The 16,360-nt window shown below is 47.7% G+C and overlaps 1 protein-coding gene across 16 annotated transcripts in view; it reads right to left on the bottom strand.

Moving 5' to 3' along the window:
* Positions 1 to 16,360, bottom strand: part of RASAL2 (RAS protein activator like 2) — a 173,319-nt gene that overhangs the window by 19,785 nt on the left and 137,174 nt on the right. For all 16 annotated transcript variants that reach the window (XM_064515616.1, XM_064515617.1, XM_064515619.1 and 13 more), the window contains 7 exons: positions 10,836 to 10,989; positions 9,225 to 9,323; positions 7,985 to 8,539; positions 6,166 to 6,310; positions 3,438 to 3,582; positions 2,336 to 2,572; positions 1,434 to 1,635 (listed from right to left, as the gene is read on the bottom strand). In XM_064515616.1, coding sequence (XP_064371686.1) covers positions 1,434 to 1,635; positions 2,336 to 2,572; positions 3,438 to 3,582; positions 6,166 to 6,310; positions 7,985 to 8,539; positions 9,225 to 9,323; positions 10,836 to 10,989 — 1,537 coding nt within the window. The remainder of the gene's footprint in view (positions 1 to 1,433; positions 1,636 to 2,335; positions 2,573 to 3,437; positions 3,583 to 6,165; positions 6,311 to 7,984; positions 8,540 to 9,224; positions 9,324 to 10,835; positions 10,990 to 16,360) is intronic.

Here is a 16,360-nt window from a genome sequence, read left to right as displayed (position 1 = left end):
CCCAAGACATTTATGATTTCTTCATCTGGAGAATGAAGAACCCCCCAAACCCCTTTGCACTTGCAGAAACTGGGTTTCCCTTGACCTGAAAGCCTGACCAGTTGGAGGAAGGTGGCACAGTTCACAGCACTGATGGATTTACCCCAACTTATAGAAATGGAGGAGCTGGTCTTTTAAGTGCTCCCTTTGCCTGTTTTTCTGAGGCTGCTGAACTGTCTTTATAGCAAAGATTTTACTGCCTGTGACACTTTGAGTGTAAACTGTGTGCACATATGAGGGAAACAGATAAACAAGAGACAAATTGTTATCAGGCTAAGATTAACTAAGATTAATACACATTATCCTTCTGAGTCAAGGACATTTAGATTTACTCTGATGCACAAGCTCGGTGTCTTTTTTTTTTTTTTAAATAATGTGCTGTGAGAAAACAAATATCCAACAAATCACTATCTTGGCAGACCTTACTAGCAACAAAAATCAGCAGCAGCACATTGTAAGTCACCTCAGCTCTCCAGTTTCAAAAGAAAAAGACATGGAATACGGACAAAATAATGCACCTCGAAAAGCTGAAATATGGAACAGTTCGAAGCACTTTCAGAAAAAGAAAAATACTGACTTGCACCTCTGCTTCTCTGGGTCTTATCTGCTTCATTTGTTAACAAGGTTTTAATGATTTGGGGTCTTGCAAGCCAGGGGGAAGAGCAAACTGGACTCTGCTTTTTTCTAGCTAAATGGAAACAGCATTTATTGCTGCAGATGAGCATCTCCCGTGGTGAGAAGGGGGTGCTGGCTGCTGGAAACCCCAGCACAGAGGCAGAGAGGATCTCGCTTTTGTTGCAAGGTACAACAGAGCGGAGCAGGGCTTCTACCTGGCACTCTCTTAAACCAAGAGCTAGTCCAAAGACCTCAGAAATGAGCAAATCTCAGTGGGCTTTGGGTCAGGTCTTCAAGGAGGACAGTTCTGCTGGGCCAACACATTACTTCACCCCAGCTGGGCAGGGTAGGGCCCAGCCAAGCACCTCCATTAGCATCACAAAGGGCAGCCCCACATCTCCCTTTGCCATCCAAACGCTCTGCCTTTTTCCCAGCTCACTTCTGCCAGGGGCCTGGCTCCCCAGGGAACCCCAGGCTTGCTTTCAAGTGTTGCCCTCTCTGCAGTTTAACACCCAGCCTTATTCAAAGTTGCAGCAAAGCGTTTGCACTACTGCTGAAGCCCAACCACTTCACGTGCCCAGCTTCGGGCCTCCCAGAGCCGCGAGCTGGAGCCGCGGAGAGAACAATTGTGAAATACCACTATCGCGCATTCCTCTCCAAAGCTGTTGAATACTTTCTCCCCAAAGTGGCTCCGGCTGCTCCCTTGATGTCTCCTAGTGTTTACAGTTGCTACGATACAATCGCAGGATTCACCCTCCCAGGCCTCCAGCCTGCTTTACCTTATCAAGCTGGGACACAACCTCCCACAAGAGCGAATGCAAAACCGAGAGCTCTCTGCCCAGGTCGATGTAGCCCTCGAATCCAGGCACGTTTGAGATGGTATCTGGATTAGAGATCTCGAGGAGAAAACGCTTCATTCCTCCCCACTCATGTTCCAGAAAGTCATTCATGAAGGCCATATACTCCTCCTTATTACCAAACCTGGAAGAAAGGGGAGGGAAAATGCAGCCAGTAACCACCACACAAAACACACAGGATAAAATAATTGTCTGTAAACACTTAATAGTTAACTTTTGACTTGCCTTTCTGAAAAAGGTGTCTGAGAGGGGAAAAAATGGACAGTTTAAGAGATTCCGTGCTTTCTTGGACTTATTTAAATACTAGTAACTCACTGTTCACACTGTTAACAAGGGGTTTGGTAACATCTCTTCCCTCATCTCCCTCCTGCAGACTTTCTTTCTCTCCTCCTCTGCACCCCTTCCCCTACAAGAGACCTGCCCCTTGGCCTTCATTCAGCTGGGAACTTTGGAGGTGGAAGGGGGAAAAATAATCATGATCCCTGGCGGGAACAGTACTCTCTTCCTTTGAAATAGCATACAAACACGCACACACACTGACATGCTAATGCACGATTCTCTTCTTGCTTTTCTCCTACATTCCTCTACACAGCCCAAATCTGCGTATGGGAAGGAGAATATACCTAGCTCAGCTCTGAGATGTCCCAAAGGGAACAGGGTTCAGATACAGGAAATTTCTTCCTCTTCTGAAGTCTACTCCAATTTGCCCAAGAATCAGCAGCCTGCAAATGTGACCACCAAGCAGGGCTCTCTTTGCGTCACCCTTACATTCAGTGACTTGCCCCCCCAGAGGCAGAGATTTCAGGTTCATCACCACCACCTACTTGGCAAAATTGGCGAGATTCTGGATGACTTTAGCAATAAGTGTGAGAGTGCGAGATGTCCGGTCATCAGGATACTCCTGCATGAGGTTAAAGAGGCTGGGGGACATGATAGCGGGGCACAGGAACCGGAGGAAGAGTGAGGCACTGATCAGGCGTTCGCTGATGTCCTGCTTGCCCCTGCTCAGGCACTGCTGCTTCCAAGATGCAAACACCTCCTTCAGCTCACGAGGGAACACACTGAAAAACAGCAAACCAAGAAATAAAAACAGTGTGGGCAATGAGATATAGCAAGCTGAAATGATGACCAATCACTTGAAATAATTAACTGTGAGAAATCATCATCAGCTCCATTTTTTCCCCCCTCTCTAGGCTAGGAAATGTCATTAGGCATCTATTCTTAGATCACCATTTAATCTGGTGATACTTAAGTAGTGGCTAAATCACCCCTTGTTCAAATATGTGAAATGAAGCTGTTTCCAGACACGCTGATCTGCAGGCTAAAAACCACCATCACTACTCCGGAGCAAACAGGGTGCTCAGATATTAAAAACAAATCGGACCAAACTGAACTCATCTCTGTAACTGAAATCTGTATTTTGCTTGTTAAGCTCTTTGACTGCTTTGCATCTGCTTTGCCCTGAAGCAGAAAGGCCATTTTTTCAATGACGCTCAGCAGCAGAGATTAATAAAAATCTTTCAGCTGATGTTTTCTTCGTGTGATTTCCTGTTCGATTTTACCGATCTAAAGGGTCTGAAAAAATGTTGTACATACGTATCAAAACCACTACTTATTCCAGGTTCAGACTAAGCTATCTTTTCACTTTATTCCCTCGTTACTCAGTCACAACTCACTGCCTGTCCCCTGGCAGAGTATTTCAGCAGAAGCTCCCCCTGGAATCCCCTGGTTGGGGCAGAAATACCACCTACCACATTGTGTCACAGGTAACAGGGTAGTGAGAAAAGGAAACGAAGGCAGTCTCAGAGGATAGATGGGTCTACGCTATTTTCTTGTATAACTGCTGGTTTCACATCTTTACAAGAAGAATTTGCACCTTTGACGCAAGTGAGCTACTGGGGAGAAAGGGGAGGGGAGGTGCCTCACCAGTAAGAATTGATAATCTTGCAGAAGGCCAGCTCACAGCACATCTTCAGGTTGCTCTGATGATCTGTTAATTCACTGGATGAACACTTGCTGGGATCCACTTCACAGTTTTCGTCTGACTCATACAAAGCCTTGATAAACTCCCCTGGACAAAGGGAAGAGGATAACAAACCAGGGTAATTATACGGAAAGCCTCCTTGACACACCTTTAAATCCTCCTTATGCCTTTCCTTAGCAACTGCATCCTCTGCTCTCTGCATCTGCAATACAGTCTCCAGACACCAGATGTTGGGGATCTGCCTCCTCCCAGCTCTTCCAGAGCACAGCGCTCGCCCGGCCGGCTCGCACGACGGGTGCTGGGCCGCTTCAGCCTCCCGTGCCCTGGCTGCCCCCAGACACACGACCAGGATGGCTTTGCTTATAACCCCTGCCGACACTTCACTTAAGCTGAAGAATGTGTTTTGGCTTGGCGTACAAATGGTGCTACCGATCACGAAATTACTCACAGCCTTAGGAATGAAGCTTTGCTATTTGTCTTTATAACTTCCCCAGGAAATGCACTTGACAATGATATTTATTTTTATTATTTCTAAACTAGCGATCTTTACATTTCAAAAGATAGCTGGCTCTTGAATAAGAGCAATACCCGAGTGCTAGATAAATACTGCTTGTTTTCTCAGTGTCTTCTATCAACATCTTACAATGTTTTTATAGCCTGCATCTTTCAAAGTCCTTTGCATTTCTGTCATCCTTCTCCTACAGCAGCACAGTGGAAACTGGATACACACTCAAAAAAAGAGGTTTCCTTTCTTTAATGTATTTAAATGCACTACTCCCTGCTTTTTTTTTTCCCCCTATATATGCTAACATACCCAGTGTTTTTTAAACTGTTGCTGTTCACTAGGCAAAAACCTTCATTCATTTGTTTAATGATTCAGTGTCTTTTGAGTTCACCTCCTTGGATGATCTCACTGGCTCCGAGTTAATGCCACAAGGCTTGTTTGTGCAAAGGGGCTTTGTTTTTTGGTCTCTGTTTTCTTAAAAAGCCTTAAACAGCCACCAGCCCTGCCAGAGCTTAAGTCAGCAGTGATCTCGCAAGCAAATCAGGTGGCGCATTTTCTTAAACTGTTTTGCTTGGGTCCAAAAAATTTCTGCTGGGGGCAGTGAGATCACTTACTTGCTAAACTCTCGGCATCACTTCTGTGAGCCGACTCTGTTTCAACTGTTGTTTCCTGGACTTTTTTTTTTCTTTAAATGCCTTTGAAACGTACTCTTTGTGGTCCACAAGGCCCTGCCTTAATCATGTATTAAGATGCTCTTACAGATAAATTAAACAGCTAACACCAATGTAATATCATTAATTGTTTCAAAGAACATGGCATGAAATGACTAGAGACATTCACGACTTGACGAAGAATTAGAGGAATATACCGTCAGGAGCAACCTTGCCCTGGGCGACAGACAGGCTGGGCGACTTAAGGGGTATTTCCATCTTGAATGTCTATGATTTACAATCTTATCACTCAGCACCAACGTTCTAAACGATGTAGTAAAAGTCATTAATTTTAAAATATCTCCATGCAATTACTGCACATTAAAGGGCTTGCAGTCAAATGTAATATACTGGGCCCACAGCAGATAATTCGGTCTGCAGAAAAGCGCAGCACAAAGTAATACACTGCTCATTTCTCCATACCAAGTGAGGGCCTGGAACTGCGACTTGTGCTTCAGTGGTTCCACCCATGAGAATAAGACTACCAGAACAGGCTCATTACACTTAAAGCATAGCCAAGAAGCATATAATCACAGACCCGTCTCTACTGACCCTTGGAAGCCTGCCTAATTTAGCCAACTAACTCCTTGATGACTTGCCAGCGTCTAGGATCACTGAGGACATGCGAGACTGCTGGGAAAGGCGGCCGGGTTTTTTTATTTTATGTGAAAGGATGTGGTGTGGGACTTGGCTTTGGCCTGCTCTAGTTTCTCTTGTATCAGTTTCCAAACTTTTCTTCTTCCAAGAAACAACAGGGGGGTGGGTGGCTCCCTGGGCAATCTTGGATAAGAAAAACATCAGCATCAAGTTGGCAAGGGCTATTGTAGAGAGGCTGAGAGTTTCACGGGAAGGGAGCATGCATATTTTGGTCCTCCTTATGGCAGTATTAGCTGTATGGACAGTAACCCTCAGGGTGGTGGCCAGACTAGAGCAGAACCTTTCGGTGGGGAGGGGAAGATGTGCTGTTACCAGAAGCCACCCTGGCACATAACTGAACATTATGGCCCTGCTGAGGAATGAAGCGGATCATGCCAACCTGGCCAGGCATGTATAATGTGGTGGCAAATAGACAGCGCTTTGGACATGCACAGTCAGAAGGCTCCCTAGATAGTCTGCGTTTTGGTCTCCTGCTCTGTGGTGCTCAGCAGCCCTGCAGCCTCATTGCCCCGGTCATGTTTGCTGGGGTCAAGTACCAGTCTAGAAGGTTAACATGAATATTTAATTGCTGCGTTGCAAAGGTCAGGGCCAAGCGAGTCCAAGGGTCGCTCTGGAATATGCCAGCATTACCAGTGGTTGCAGCTCAAGCTGCTGGAAATGATTTTTCTTCTAATGCCTGCATTCAACCCAAACACTGTGTTCCAGCACACACAGAGTCCAATCTAGTTACTTGACTGATTCTCTGCAACAGGATTAGCCCTTGCAATCCAAAGAATTGACAGGTTGGCACTTTCTTACCTAGTGCATCGTGAAGATACTTCTGTCCTACCAATTTTAGGTATTCCTCAGTAGCTTTGGTAGCAAGTGTGTTCTCCCTGAAGATCAAGACATCATGTTCCCCACAACGATCTACCTCAGACATCACCAAATCTGTCAAGAAGTCCTGAAGAAAAAGGTCAAATGAGAAGAGGTTATTTTAACTGGACTTAGTCACGCTAGGCGGAAGCCAAGGAGGAAGGATAAACAGAGCAGCAAGAGGATCACTGAAATAACTGCCTAACTTGGGACATGGTGTGCCAATGGTACGTGGAGTATGGGCTACATGAAATAGCTAGGGCTCCTCTTGTGCTGTGTAGCCATTTGCCCAGGTCAAAATAAGCTCCTGACTTTAAAAATTTTTGATTTGTTGAAATGGAAATACTGATTGAGAATGAGCAAGTAAAATTAAAAAAGAAGCAACAAAAGTCTCTAAAAGAAAATCTTTACAGCCAAGCTTCTTGTCAGTCCAGGTCCCGAACAGAAACCCTGATGTTTGTTCATCTGCAGCCTTGTTTGTCCAAAGAAATAGATATGTTGCATTTATCTTTTCATGCTGAATATTACAGACAAACTAGACATTAAAAAACCCAAGACGGAAGTTATGAACAAATTCTTACAGCTCAGAGAAATTTAATTAAGAAGAATGGCTTACATCTATTTAATTCACAAAACAAAAATAGCCCAGGTTTTGGCAAAAAAGTTAGCATGCTTGCTGTGGATCTACATGACATTCAAATGCCTGTGTGGGAGTAACAAGGAAGTTTCATTACTGTGAATAACCTCTTAACACAGGGCTTAGTTCTATAGTAATATTTATTTCCTTGAGTGATAACTGCATATGAGTCAAGGACACTCAGCATGTCATAGAAATACTCAGTACTTACTAAAATCCAGTATCAGTCACTGTAAAGCTCTCCAGGACAGAAGCTGTATTTTTCTCCCAGGTTTTTTTTACTTTTCAAAACCCTCCCCCCCCCCCCCCCCCCCCCCCAAAAAAAAAAAAAAAACCACCATCTTGATTTAGGGCTAAATGATAACTGTGACTTGCTAGTTCTGCTGCAAACATTAGCATCCTCCAAAGTTCGAAGAGCGCTGAAATGAGGTATCCTAACCCCATCAACTACACAAAACATAATGCAGTACTAACATATAAGTGCAAAATATTCAGAATAAATTAGTGGAAAATATTCAGAACAAATTAATTATGATAAAAATACATGAAGAAGACTTTTAGTACTTTTGTTCTTTAATCACTTATTATTGTTTCTTTCTGACAAAATCTAAGAGAAATATTTGTATGTGATGCAGGCTGGGGACAGGCAGCTGTATCACCACCACAATAGCGTGATCTGCAAATGTACCCTTTGTAGCTGTAGGCTGTGGCAGCCTAAACTGCTCAACACGTCTAGCAAATAGAGGTTCAAAAATACTGGGGCACTAGGAAGACAAAGTTATAACATTAATTTATCTACTTATTGCAGGTAGCACTGCAGGAATCCAAAGGCTGCTTTCCAAAAGTATTTCAGTACAACCCTAGAGAAGCTATCCTAGCTAGCAGCTTCTCTGAATCAGACAAACAGCGGGGTGAGGAATGGGTTCTTATCAAGAGCTGTCACAAGGACCAGCCTTTCAGAGAGGTATGTCAAGGCGAGAATGGTAGAAGAGTGGCATACCATCATGTATGCTGAGGATGGTCATGCCAGCCCAGGCTTCCTACTTCCTGCAGTGTTATAGCCCAAAAGATACCACCTGTCAGCAGCAAGAGGGAGTCATTTCGACAGGGGCCGCCTGCTCTTACCTTGGCTCTCCCAGTGTTCTGAAGAATGTGCACCAAAGCACACGCCATCTCTTCCTTATTCCTTACGCTGATCACCGGCTCTAGCACGGAGCACAGCATAGTGTAGCTGCTGGTAACAAACTCTGCAAATTCTTTGTATTGCTCCATGGGCAAGATGATTATGGTCTGGTAACGGGACTTTATTCTAATGGAAGGTCCCCCTGATTTCCCTTTATTGGGTGTAGGCATGCTGACTGGGTACCATTTTTCCACAAACTGGCGACCAGTTACACTGGCCGTGGGAATATTGACCAGGCCTACATAGTTGTTCTTGTCCTTTTTCTTCTTCTTCTCCACATCCTTGTAGATGTGAACTGTGATGCTATGAAGAGGTGGGAGACTGTAGAACTCAAAGTGCTCTCCCCAGAAAATGTTATCAGCTTTTGTTTTGCTGGTGGTGCGGGCAAAGAGAGTGTCATCAAGGCACAGCTCACAGAAGTATTTCTTCTTGGGGGCCAGGTCCTTTGCCTCGATGATCCAAAGACGGAGCACATTTTCAGCTCGACGGCAGTTGTCCTGTGCGGAAGAAAGAGCTCAGCTTTGATTCAGAATCTCTATGAAATCAAACATTTTTCTCTCCTCAAGCAGAAGCAAAGGGCTGGCCTTTGCATGTCAAAGGTAGGGACTAAAACATTTTTCTTCTCAGAAAGCTGTATTTGAAATGGTTTAGAAAACAAACACACTGCACAGGAGCCACTCAAAGGCTGCCAGACTGCTGGGACACAGTGCGCTGTTTACTCTGGCAAGTAACTCCAAGAGCGTGGTGAGTATGTCCCACAAAGGTAGCATGCCAGCTTCGGAGGTGACCTATCGGATATTTACCAACGGATAACTTGACTTCCCTTCTCACCCAGGCTCTGAAATGCCTTTTGTTTTTGCCAACACCGTACCCCCACATGAAGCCATGGAGCTCTGCGTCCCTTGCTTCTGAAGTGCCCAGTATTGGAAATCCAGTCTGAAACACTGTAAGCAGCCACCAGGGCAGCAATCCGGAAGCAGGGAGGCATGATATTTATTAAAGGTCTAACCTACTGCACTCAATAGAGTAGTGCACAGCCACTTTTGATACACTGATGAGTGGACTCCTCCCCAGACTAAATTAAATGAGCAGGCATCCATGGGATCCCTTGGTACGTTGGACTAAAATCCAATCATACCACCTCCATTCCACCGGTAATCTTATTTCCACAATTTCTATTACCTTATTTGGCTGCACTGTTCTGCGTAGGTTTTCCATCCACTTGTCTCTCTCTGCTGCAGAGGAACAGCTGAAACATTTACTGCCACTGGAGTAGGTTACCTGGAATATATAAACGACAAGTTGAGATCAGGCAAGCCTAGAAGACATGTAAGAGGCTGCAAAAAGCAAGGAAGACAGCTAGGAATGTTTGAGCAACAGGGAGTAAATATGAAAAAGGCAAGAAAACTTTACGGGATCCCAGAAGGCAGAGACTGAAAGGCCCACAGAACTCAGAGAGGAAAAAAAAGTCAGTTCAAATGAATATAAAACTAAAAGAAAGCATATGAGGAGCCAGAGGCTCCTCTTAAAGACTCTTAAACAAGGCTATAATCAGCCAGTTATTGTTTTACATTTGTTAACTGATCCATAGCTATTAAATGCTTGCAGTTTTCCCAGTAAGTCCCAGAGACCAGATGATTTGGTCGTCAACAGTGGAAAGGCAGACAGAACTAACAATGTATTAATACAAGGCAAAACTCCTTGGAAATGGTGTCTTCAGGAAACGCGCAGCTCTTCCGAGGGTTGGCACACACAGCAGCAGTCCAAAGCAAACTGCAAGAGCTGTGCCCTGATTTGGGACCCACCACTCGATGCCTCACACAACTCCGCTTGCATGTGGGAAGGAACCGTCTTGGTTTCCTCCACTTTGCCTTGGCCTCATAAGCTTCATTCACTCTTCCCATTCACTCGTGCACACCATTAAAAAGCAGTTTACAGCAACATCCTCAGAGTGATGTTGTTGCCAGTTTTTTCACTCAACTCCCCAAACCCAAGCAGGCTGGAAAGTGCTTCCAAACAAAAGAGTACTAATGCGAAGTGAACAGGAACAGCTCCTGGCTCAGTCTCCAAGGAGAAGAGCCTGGTATATGCTGGTTTTCTGCCAGAGCAGTTTTTCAGGTTGTACACAGGTCTTTCCTCCAGAGCTTTAGATGCATCCGACTGACTCTGCTGTCCCTCACCCCTGCCACAACCACTCGCGATGGCCTTAGATGCATCCAGCACATGTTAATACACTGCTGGCCTTGCAGGGTAATGACTGCGCTAGCACAAACAGCCTGTTTCTGCTGCAGCCCGTGTTGAAATGCGAAGAGGAGCTTTGCTCCCCACTGCATGGTGCGACAGACATGTCCTCAGCTGCTCAAGCTTCTCCTCAAGCAACCTGGGAATGGGCTGAGCTACTGCAAGGCGGTTTGGACTGGAAATGACATTTCTCAGTTACGGTAGTGAATTTAGGTGAATTTGGAGAGGATGAATACCCAACTTACAAGCAATAGCTATGCTTAAACCATACATTTGCATAGTTACTACGAATGCTTAGAGACTTCTCAAATTAAGAGATGTTCAATTAAAAGACGCAGTAATTGAAAAATTTTTCTCTTCGTTGCCTGATTGATGCCATTCGCCTGCAGGACTTTGGGATCCCGTGCCGATTAAGCAGCCCGCACCCAGACCTCGGGACAGCATATGTTACTGATTTGTTCTCCAATTACCCCGTCACGGCACAGTGTGCTCTAAGGATTCAAACCGACTGACAGCATATAATCTGCTGTGTGTTTGGAGAGTGTTCCTCACCTCAAAGCAGAAGTCTTGTCCAAGGATGCTGCTGTGAAGTGGTTTGACAAAGACTTTTTCTTCCGCCCCAAGATCCAGGGCCTCCACCGCGCTGCCCGGGCTCAGTAAAGACTCATGGGAGCGGGACTCTTTCAGCTTTGGCAATCCACGTGACCTGAAGAAGAACAACAGGGAAAGGAAACATCATTTTTCTGACAATTAGTAACAGAGCTGGCAACACCCCACAGAAAGCTGCAACTTGTTGGTGCTTATTCAGAACAACTTCTACAATTAGTTTGTAAATCATAAGAAAACAAAACTAGGCCTGTGACCGCTGGCTCCTAAAGAAATGTCCAGCTACACAAGCCCTGGCAGTGCGTTCCTGCTGACCTCGAAATTGCAGCTGTTGCACCATTAGCAAAAGAAAACCAGCAAAACAACTAATTTAAGACTCTACTGAAATTTAAAGAAAAGCCATGGATCTCCAGGTCTGGACATATTACAGGAATTATTTACAAGCTGATTACTAGGGAAATGTGTACTAACAGCAAAAAGCACACTTTATAACAATGCAAAAGATAGCTGCTCTCATTATAGCAAAGAATTCCCCTCGCAAGATACTTATTTTTTTCTTAAGACACAGAGTCTTTACCCTAAAATCAAATACAAATCATTTCCCCCACTTTACATGTCTCACATCATTTACCTACACTTAAGTTTTGCAATTTCTTCTTCAGCTGCTCCTTCCAGTTTTAATGCTTCCCACTTTTCTTCCTCCCCATACCACCGCCATTCGCTTTTAGCCCCCCAGCCCGACCCACGCAGCTTCTCTTTTTCAGCTGACTGGTCCCTACATCCCTCGGCCTCAGCAGAGCAGCCGTCTCCCAGCTCCACATCACCTTTACGAGTGTCGGCTCTTCTTTCTCCCCATCAGTTCCTAAATACCTTGCAAAGAAATATCCCTCTCTCCTCCATGCCGTAGCATTTTGCAGCCAACTCCCCAAGGCATTCAAAAATTTTCTGTATTGTCCCAGTTCAATTTTACTGCGACATCTGTGTGCAGTAGGAAGGTCTGCTGTCAACAGCACAGTAAAATGCGCTCAATCTATAGGTGACGGCATCTTTACCTGTGTCCCTTCTTCCCCAGGACTGACACCAAGCCTATAAGCTTCTGCAATAAACTCATAATACTTAGGCATAACTAATACTTTTACTTCTAAAGACAAACATGCTGCGCACACTCATCTTATGTGTCCTCTGGCTGGAACTCGCCCAAAGCCTCCACAGATGACCGTGGACAAGGAGGAGCACCAAGCCCCAGCCAGGCAGAAGAGGAGCCGTTCACCTGGCAGGTAAACTAGACTTGGACACTTGAGCCTGGTCCGGTCCCTACGCCTGCGCGGCGACCCAGGAGCACACGTCCATCGCTACGGCTGCACATCCAGCAAGTGGGACCGAGCACAAAGCATGGACGTGACGGTACAAAGGCATCAGCTGCATGTGCATCATGCAGGGGAAAGCAACGCTTGCAAATGGTGCTTTCTCACCTAGGGTATTTCCTCTTTTATTTGATTCACAGCAGCGAGGCTTAGTATCAAATGGAAAATCTTTTAAAAATGCACTTTGCTGGAGGAGCGACAAGCAGAGATAACTAACAGCTCTGCAACTTTGAAAAACAGATAAGTAGTTTTTATATACTTCCCTAGCACGTCTTATACAAAAAATCCGAGTATTTTGTAACACTAGCAAAATCAAATTCGTCATACCCTTGAGCCATCCCACTAGGACACAGGAAAGAAAAACAAACATTTGGAGAAGGCGTCTTCAGCACTTCCAAGACGGCTTAACAAAAACTCGGGCACCATGAAGGATATACATAAAGCAGCAAGCGGCGCTCAGCCCACCGCTCTTCTGTGCAGAAAGAAACACTGGAGGTATTCTGGCAGATTCGTGCAAGATAAGGTATATCAAACACTGAGGGAGGACTTTGTTCCCATTTAGTATATTAAATGACCTAAATGCAGGCAGCAATCTTTCATCAGAGGGATGTTAAAGGCACTGATTTCAAACGCGAGCCAGCAGCAGCGGCACAAACGCTCCGGCTGCCCCACGCACGCTTCGCTGTGGCGGGTCGCAGCGGCGGCTGCACCAGCGCCCACCGAAAACCTCAGCCACGCGTAACCGAGCGCTCACGGCAGCGAAGGCAGGGCACGGCTAAAGTAAACACCCCACAACGCACCACCTTCATATCATCTCTGCAAAATCCTCTCTAATTTCTCTGCTGAAGAAAGCGCCGCCGAGGTCGCTTGGCTTCGGTCCCTGCCCCAGCCTCCTGGCCTTCGCTCCCGCTAGCAGAGGGAGAGCGCGGAGCGGTCGCAAAGAGGAGGAAAAAGAGTCCCAAACAAAAAGGGTAAGCCGGTGGTTTTTACAAACCGCGGGCGCTCGCCGCGGAGGAGGAGGAGGCGGTGGCAGCTGCCGCCCCGCGAGCCGAACCGGCACACCTACGTGAAGCAAGCGCGCAGCCAGCGAGCTGGGCAGCCCCAGAGCATAGCGCTGCCAGGCGCCACGGCCCTCCTCTCCGCCTTCGCTCCCCGGGCTACATGGCAGCCGATAAATCCCGTCGGTGGGTGCAAAATCCGGGTGGGATTCCTCCTCGAGCCTCCGGTGACGCATCTCAGGCGGGTGCCGCGGCGGGCTGGGGCGAGAGGGCAAGGCACGAGTGCGCAGGCGGAGCGCCGCCGTCCCCCGGGCCCGTTGCCACGGCCGGGCCCCCCGAGGTGCCTTCTCCCAAAGGGGCACGTCCCTCCTCTTGCATGCAATGAGTTTAACTGGCCTCGGAGCGCTAAGGACGGTGGGGAGAGACCTGTGTGCGGCGAGTGCCTGCTGGCAGCCGGCAGAGCAGAGACGGTGCCCGGTGCCGCCCGTGCGCTGCCTTTCTGACGACCGCGCTATATATTTCACCTATTGACACATCTGCAAAGCAAATCATCGACTTGCGCCAAAATTAGCAGCATCCCAATCAATAAAGGCAATAATTAGGTGGCAATCATTTTTAATAGCGTCGTTCCCGGCTTCCTTAAAGCCTCATCCGATACGCCGAAGCCGTAAGCAACGGCGGAGGAAAACTGCCCGCTGGCTTCCCTCTCGCCCGCAGGCAGAGCTAACAACCCGAAGCCGCGAGGCTATTTTCCGCCGTCCGGCCGCGGGGCTGGATTCGGAGACCTCTCCCGCAGCGGGGAGGAGGCTGCTGGCGAGACGGGGGCTGCGGAGCGCTTCAGGCGCTGCTGAGAGAGGTAATCCCAGGGAAGCAGATTACTGTAAACAGGCAGATCAGGCACGCCGGGCTGGGGGAAGGGCTGCTCCGCAAATCAGTTGCTGTTAAACAGCCCCATTAACAGCCCAAATCCTGATTTGAATTACAACTCCCCTCGGATGATTAACTTTCTTTTCTTGCTGCTTTTTCTAGCTACTGGGGCACGACGGCAACGGAAACCCGCAGCAGACGTTCGAGCTCAGGGCGAGCAGCCGCCAGCAGCGCGGTCACGGCGTGCTTGCCGTCGGCTCTTCCCAACGGGAGAAGCAGGCGGAGGAGCAGCGTGCCGGGGAACGTTTTAAGCTTCTCACCTCTTTTTGCACGGTTTGGAGCAACGGTCTTCAGCGACGTAGTGTTTCCTCCTAAACCAGAGCCCCGACGATGCCCCAAACCACTGACCCGGCGGCAGGATCGGACCCTTCCCCCCGCCACGCTGGCGGTCCCACTGCAGGTCGACCCTACGGTCTGCTAACTGCAAGGCACACGGTACCAAGGGTTAAAATCCTAACTGCTCTGGTTATGAAGCTCTCCTGCTGATTTTGACCTATTTAAAAGCCAACCTACCAAGCACAAAAGGCTTTCAATTACTGAGCTTGCGAGGCAGAGCACTGTGCTGCTTGGAAAACACGCCTGTGGACATCAACAACCCAAAAGGCAAAGACTAAAGCAGAGAACGAGCAAGCAGCCGCACCGCGTTATCTTTCTCCTTTACCAACAAAGCCAAAGACGCCTGGAAAGAGCTTTGCTCTGCTCAGCCCAAGCACCCCGACTCAAGCGGTCTGATGCCAAACCGCGCACCTGCCCGCCTCGAACCGCCCCGGCACAGTGCCCGCGGGCTCAGAGATGCTCCCCGAGAGCAGAAAGTCGAATTCAATACTTAGCCGCCGCAGAGGCACCGGGGGCAGCTTGCACACTGTGGCAGCAAGCTCGCCCCGGCCCCGGCGTCCACCTACCAGTTCGCAAAACCTCCTACGGCTTGGACAGCGATCCTACGAGTCCAACCGGTTCCATCGTTACGATGATTTTTAAAACCCGAAACGCAGGGTTACTTGTTTCCATGCAAGTCCTGCTCGGCTCCTGGGAGAACGGCGGCTCTTCCCGAGCACGCTGCTTTTCGCCTGCTCGGATTTAATTGCAAGGCCCTACCCAAAGCCTCGCTGCCTGACGCGTGGCTGTTTCGTGCCCAAAGCCCGTCCCCGCGCTCCGTGCAGATCCCAGCTTGCCCGACACGCACCTCAGAGGGTGCTGCAGGCCACGCCGCTACATCTCCCAGCCGCAACAGCCTCCTAACGCGACGGTAACCCCGCTCCCTCCTATTAACACGGCAAATTCTTTCATTTTGCTGAAATGTTTAACCTATTTCATATTTATCAGTGAATGCTACGTGGAGGAGCCTGTAGTTTGCAGAAAAGCACCAGCCACAAAGCAGTATGTTTTTATAAAGGGGTCAACCGAGCCAGCCGCCAGGACAGAGCCGTCCACCCCAGGGGGAAGGGCTGCGACAGCAGGCTTAACGCTGACATCTTGTTCAATTTTCGCTGGAAAACAAGCAGCTGCACAGGGACTGAAAAAACCGGCCGAAAGAAATATGCTCATCAAACCAGGAGTGAGATGTCTCTCTGGAAACCAGCCACTCCTCCCCTTTCCCCATACTCCAGCAGGCAGACAGAAACAGAGACGCTGAATGAATACAAGCTCGCAGTGAGTCAAGCCTTAATAATGCATTGCGTAACACAGATTTTTATCCTCCAGCCTCCAGGAGGACAAAAATCACCCACTTTTTTTGAAAACTGGGATTAAATTAGAACGACTGAATAAGAAAAACATGACGAGATCTGCTTCCATTATTTATGCGCTCTGTTCTACTTCTGCGCGGCAAGCAGGGAGGGCAGAGCACTTACCGAAAGTAGGAAAAGCTGTCATTCGAGCAGCGATAGCGCTTCACCACGAAGCCCAAGGCCATGGCCACCGACTGCCCCGCTACCTGAGCGGACCCATCCTAAGCAAGCGCAGAAAGCATCCTTCGCTGGACCACGACCAGCTGATAATGCCATAAAATCACTTTTAGTAAATCAGGAGGAGTCCCATGTGGCAGTAAATCCCAACAGGGCAAAAGCCTCCCAGCTGTCCACAGAGCTTTACTGCAGTCGCTCAGCCCATATGCAGCCGGTCTCAACCATGTCTGCATGCTCACCATAAACAAAGCGAGGTGAGAATTATGAGGTCTGCTTGG

The sequence above is a fragment of the Dromaius novaehollandiae genome, chromosome 8 (genome assembly GCF_036370855.1).
Source record: "Dromaius novaehollandiae isolate bDroNov1 chromosome 8, bDroNov1.hap1, whole genome shotgun sequence".
Classification (NCBI taxonomy): Eukaryota; Metazoa; Chordata; class Aves; order Casuariiformes; family Dromaiidae; genus Dromaius; species Dromaius novaehollandiae.
Note: the sequence above shows the minus strand (reverse complement) of the source record. Positions and strands in the feature narration are given on the sequence as shown.